Consider the following 6,058-nt stretch of genomic DNA (forward strand, 5'->3'; position numbering starts at 1 on the left):
GCAGAAGGGCTGAGATGCTTCCAGGTTATCCTGAACAGCCGCCGGAGTCTCTGGAAACTCGCCCTGCCGTACAGCCGCAGGGCGGTCAGCGGCCAGGCAGCAGGCTGTGCCGAGGTGTCACTGTGCGACAGCAACAGTCCTAGTCCGATACGAGCCTCTAGTGATCCTTACAAAAAGAAGGAAGAAGCTTTTTTTTTTTTTTTTTTGAGAGGTTTTTGCTATAGGGCGCATGCGCTCACCAGAGACAGAGAGGCAGAAAACAAGAAATCACCGCCACCCCCACCCCCAGGGGAGATGGCCACGCTGCAATCTCTTCTCCTCCATTCTCCTCTCGGGATCTTGGGCACGCACGCACATGTGCCTGGCGTGAGTCCACGGGGTCCGGGACTCGAACTGCTGTCGACTACGTGGGAGTCCAGCAACATAGCCATTACACCACCTGCTGGTCCCAGGAAGAAGCTTTTGATGGAGCGAGGCCAGAACAGCCTCCCATCCTTTCAGAGTAAACAGGCCTTCCCAGACCGTCTCCCCACTCACTCAGGTGGCAGAGCCTCTGAGATGCTGCCGACAAGGAGCCAGAGGATTTCGTGGGGTTCAGACATAGGGGAGAAGAGGAAGGAAAACAGAAACCCCTTTATTTATACCCCTGCCTTGCCAAGCCGACCTTTCAGCTTGTGGACCCAGACGTGCCAGCCTTCGCTCTCCTGCTCCGAGACAGGAGGCCGATATAAAAGGCCCTGAGAGTGGGAACCAGCAGTTAGCGTAATGGCTATGTCGCTGGACTCCCATGTAATCAACCGCGGTTCACGTCCCGGACCCGGTGGCTTAAACTCACGCCGGGCACGTGTGTGTTTGGCCCAAGATCTCAAGAGGAGAATGGAGGAGAAGGGATTGCGGTGTGGCCATCCCCCCGGGGGGTGATTTCTTGCTTTCTGTCTCTCTGTCTCTGTCTGTCTGGCGAGCACACGTGCCCTATAGTTGCAGACTGCGGGAGTGACCTGGGCTTGTCACTTGGCCTCTCTGGAGCTTCCTTTCCTGGCCTGCAGGACGAGAGGGGCAGTGTGCAGTCACCAGGCCATGCAATGGCAAAGTAAGCTGAGCCGGGGAAGGAGCCTGGTGTGGAACCCAGCATGGGGCGGCTGCCTCCGACCCTCAAGTAGTTCTCTTCCTCCGGCCTTCCCTCCTGAGGTAGGCCACTGCAGACACTCCTGGCTGGTCTCAAATGTCCCAAAGCCGTGACTTCCCTAGGTCCCCCAGGGTGAGCCCCAGTGAGCCCCATATGTGTGGGCTCAAACTCAGGCCAAGCCTGCTGCCTGCAGTAGGCCCAGCAGGGGTGAGAGGTCAGGCTGGAGCTAGGGGTCTCCCCGGCTCCAGGATCCGCTCACGCAGTCAGACGGACACTGCTCCGGGCACGATCCTCCGGATGTGGGTGTAGGACTTCCTGATGGTGACGCTGCCGTGGTGCGACACCCCGCGGGGCAGGACACACTCCTCAGTCAGCTTCTGGGCCTCGGGGTCCCAGCACAGCACTGTGGCGATGACCTCGTTCTTCTCGTCGCGCCCGCCAGTGATGTAGAGGCGGTTGTTGCAGGGCGCGATGCCGCAGCTGGCGCGCTCGTGGCTGAGCTGCGTCACCAGGCACCAGCTGTCCTCCCGGGGGCTGTAGGCGTACAGCGCGCGCATGGCTCCGCCTGTGGGGAACAGGGCACCGGGCCTGGACCGCGTGTCTGTTTCTTCCCGGTCAACCGCTAAAGTCCCACCTGCGCAAGGCCGGGCACCATCTTGCCAAGGGAAGCAGTACTTGCCGTCTCTCTGCCTAGGGGCAGCCGGGCAACTGGAAAGTCCTCCCCAGGGCCTTTGAAATTAGGCAGCAGGGTGCCAGCAGGCTGGGTAGTGGTTAAGGCCCTGGACTCCCACATGGCCGACTGTGGTTCCCGTACCAGACCCTGTGACTTGAAAATCAGCCAGCGGCAGGCGCATGTGCCCTGAGTCCCAGGAGGAGAATGGAGGAGAAGGGATTGCAGCATGGCCATCCCCCTGGGAAGCGATTTCTCACTTTCCCTCTATTTCTCTCTCCCCAGTGTACATGGCCCATGGCAGAAAACAAACAATAACCATAAATTAAAAATAATAATAATTTAAAAAGGTAGCTAACGGGACCAGCAATTAGGTTAATGGCTATGTCGCTGGACTCCCATATAGTCAACCGTGGTTTGAGTCTCAGACCCAGTGGCTTAAAACTCAAGCCGGGAGCATGTGCATGCGTGCCCAAGATCCCGAGAGGAGAACGGAGGAGAAGGGATTGTGGCGTGGCCATCCCCCCTGGGGGTGACTTCTCGCTATCTGTCTCTCTGTCTCTCTGTGTCTTTCTGGTGAGCGCACACGCCCTATAGCAAAAACCTCTCCAAAAAAGAAAAGGTAGCTAGGTGCCAAATCAGATTCTAAAGGACACCTGACTTAACAGGGCTGCAAAGCACACACTGAAACCATTCCTGGGAAGGAAGACCGTCTGGCCATCAGGTAGACTCTGCTCCTGGCCCCAGAGCTGCCACTGCTGGTGTGCGACCTCCAGCACCCAGGGTTATACCACAGCAGAAGGGTGTTCACAGAAAGCCCGGCCGATGGCTCTGGGAGGAGCCATCTATCCCGGGGTGGCTACAGGGGCCATCTCTCTGTGGACTGCCCTGGTCTGGGACAGCAGCCCAACTTGCCATCCTGAGACTAGACTCTGCTGCAGTCGCGCAGCCTACCTAAGTGAACCCAGTGGGGTCTGAAGCAAGGGGGGATTTTTCTCCCTGAGTCTGTTCCTGTGATTTCCCTGCAGGAAGCCTTCCCTGAGTAGTTGCCATTCGCTTGTTTTCTGGCATCTCCTTAATCAGTAGTTCTTGGTTCTGGCTGCACATTAAAATCGTCTGAACCTTCTGAAAAATGCAGCTGTTCTATGCCGGGCATCCTCCTCCTCATTCAGATTTAATTGGTCTGGGTGAGGCCCAGCTACCCACATTTCTGTGAAAGCTCCCTAATTAGCCATTCTAATGAGTAGTCAGGTGGAGAGTCACTGCCCCTTACAATTACAGGCCAACTGGTCTGGCCAGCCAGACTCCTCCCCAATTCCTGGGGCAACTTCTCTGAGGCCCCAAAGTAAGTGGAGAGAGTGTAAATCCCCAGGAACACAGAAGAAGAAATAACGAAGCCGCCGCCGTTGAGGGGCCCTGACCGCACTGATGTTTGTGCTCGTCAGCTAGTGCCGGCGGCCTGCCTCTAGTCCTGCCCCGTCCTCCCCCAGGCCACAGTGGCCATCTGCTCTGCCTCTCTCGGTCCACGGAGGCCCGGGCCAGCCCCAGCCTCTTCCTCTTCCACCCCACCTCACTGCACACTACACGAGTGGCCAGGAAAGCATCCTGCCGTCTACCCGCGTGTCCGCACGGCTAGACCACAGGACAAGACGCGGTCACTCACCGACGACGTAGATGCGGTCCCTGAAGCTCACCGCATTGATGCACTTGGCCTCCACTGGCATGGCCGCCTTCAAGCTCCACTTATTGGCTGCGGGGTCATAACACTGAGTCTTGTCCGTGGCCAGTTTCCCGTTGGGGCCTCCTCCAATCACATAGAGCTTCTTCTTATGGCTGGTGGCTGCGAAGGAGCTGACGTGGACAAGGAGGGGTGCGGCCTGCAGAGGCACAGGGCACAGGAGAAGCTGTCAGTCATGTGGCCCGAATTGCTGCGGTGGCTCACAGGACACAGGCCCGATATGACAGGACGCCGTCTTCTGCCTTTGGCCTGAAATCACACCGTGGGCTTGACTTCCCTTACGTTACAGAGAGAGTGAGAATGCGCATTTCCCACCCAGCCGCCAGCGTCCAGCAGGCCAGCGCACGCTGCTGGTCCAGCCCTTAGAGAAAAAGCAAAAGGTCAATACGTGTGTACCCAGGGGAAGCCAGCCGATGTTGGAGGAAAGGGATTTTCAATCCTGCGTATTCATTCAGATTCAAAAAGCATTTCCTGAGTGCCTACTGTGCGCTAGCATTGATTTTCTTTGGTGCTGACACCCAGGGAGAGGGGCTGGAACAGGAGTTTAAGGTGGCCGCCAGCGAGCAGACTGCCGGTGGGCAGCACTGCGGACTGAGATTACGCCAGACTGCCCTTCCACCCTGTGAGCCCCGGACACAACGAAGACCTAACGAGCCGCTCGCTCTTCACCCAGCCCTTTCGGAACACGGAGCAGGTCTGTGCTGGGGCTCGAGCTTGGCACCCTCCCCGTACATGTGAAGGGCTCCAGCACTTTCCAGATGGCAGGTGTGGGCTGAGTGCTGTGGGGCCCTGGCGAGCTCTGCTACAATTACTGCGTTTTACACTCGGCAAGGCCGGATGTGATCTGACGTGGAAGCAGGAAATCAGACTGGCGATGACCGGGGAGACCGGAGGTGAAGTCGCCGGCCTTTCCCCACATCCGATGTACCGACGTCCTGCATGTAGGCGTGTAAACACGCATCACAGACAGGACGTAAATAAGGGCTCACTTGTAAACAGGACCCAAAGACCCTGGCTTCGCAGTGTACTGAAGGGATCCCCGAGTGTCCGGGGTGCAGAGGGCAGGGCAGAGCATCTGAGCAGACGGTCTCAAGTGAGTGACCCTCCCTCCAATGCCAGGGAAGGACCTCGTCTCTGTGGCTTGATCAGCAGTGGTGACGGGAGGGCTCCCCGGAGGAGGAAGTCCTACAGACGGGAGCAGAGTGATCCTACCGCCAGCCACCACAGTAGACATGTGCATTTTCTAAAGCTCTGAAGTCATCGTAAGAGGTCACGGGGCCCCGTCCCGCACCTCCGCCCAGCAGTTGTGGAAGGGGTCGTAGGTCTCCACGCTGCTGATCCTCTGTAGGCCGTCGAAGCCTCCCAGCACGTAGACCTTGCCGCCCAGCACCACCATCTTGTGCCTCCAGCGGCCGATGTTTAAGTACTCGATCTGAATCCACTTGTTGATGGAAGAATTGTATTTCCAGACATCGTGCTGTGTTTCTTTGCCACCTACAAGAGATACGAAGCATTTAAGAAACCACTACAGGTGCAGGGAATGCAGCTCCTCCCGCAATGTCTTACGAGCTCAAAGGCCCACCCCAGGGAGGACAGAAGAAAGCCTGAGGTGTGTGGAGGTCGGGGGAGTAAAGGAATAAAGAGGCGGCCCCGGGCTGGGGTGAGCCGTACACCGGACTGTCCTGTGCTACCTTGGCGCCACGAGAGAGGAGGTGGCCAAGGGAGCGGGGTCCAGAGAAGGCTGCAGGAGTGGGCAGGCCGGCCTGGGCGGGTGGGGCCAGAGGGGCCTGGACTCAGTGTGTGCCCCAGGGCCGCAGGAACCAAGGCGAGGTGGGGACGGGAGGGCCTGAACTGGCAGGCAAACGAGGAAGGAGCTCCCGTTCTGTGTTTACTTATTTAAACACACACGCGGATGACAGCCGGGGTAAATGACCGAGGGCTTGGACAGCACTCTAGTTTCATATGGACGATCTGCGTAAAGAGAGAAGAGGGCCTATCCTACTGTTATTATGAAAGTACGAGATGCTCAAAATAGGTCATTCGGGGGTAATTTTTTAAACAATTCTCGCAATAAACAAAATACATCATTTCAGCAGTGAGAGAGATTAAGACAAAGGAAAACGGACTTTTGGGTGACTGTGTCAAATATCCGAATGGTTTTGTGTTCCCAACTCCCCATCAGCACCGGGCAGCACCTGCCCCCTCAACCCAAAGACATGCTTGGCAGATTCGTGTGTGCGCCTTGGGAGGGCGGGGAGGCGCCCCAGAGGGCGTTCTGTGTCACGGGGGTCCTCCTCTAGGAGGGGCCGCAATGGGCCTGCCAGGGCAAAGGCACATTGGCCTTGATTTTCACAGATGCCGCTAAAGGCCCCCAGGCCAGCCGCAGTGCGCTGTGGCAGCCCAGGGCTCTGCGAGGCTGGGACTCGGAGGCCCAGGCTCACTCCAGAGTCTCCCCGCACACCGGTGCGCACGTGCCCGCGATTCTGGCCCGCTGAGGCTGGGGTGTTGTGTGAGATCGTGTAGG

The 6,058-nt window shown here is 57.9% G+C and overlaps 1 protein-coding gene across 1 annotated transcript in view; it reads right to left on the minus strand.

Moving 5' to 3' along the window:
- Positions 1–879: 879 nt before the first annotated feature.
- Positions 880–6,058, minus strand: part of KLHL6 (kelch like family member 6) — a 60,985-nt gene continuing 55,806 nt past the window's right edge. Inside the window, exons 5-7 of the mRNA XM_006147380.3 lie at positions 4,826–5,028; positions 3,460–3,673; positions 880–1,691 (exon numbers count right to left, since the gene is read on the minus strand). Of these exons, the coding sequence (XP_006147442.1) occupies positions 1,390–1,691; positions 3,460–3,673; positions 4,826–5,028 (719 nt within the window). The 3' untranslated portion in view covers positions 880–1,389. The remainder of the gene's footprint in view (positions 1,692–3,459; positions 3,674–4,825; positions 5,029–6,058) is intronic.

The sequence above is a fragment of the Tupaia chinensis genome, unplaced genomic scaffold (genome assembly GCF_000334495.1).
Source record: "Tupaia chinensis unplaced genomic scaffold, TupChi_1.0 Scaffold000212_1, whole genome shotgun sequence".
Classification (NCBI taxonomy): domain Eukaryota; kingdom Metazoa; phylum Chordata; class Mammalia; order Scandentia; family Tupaiidae; genus Tupaia; species Tupaia belangeri.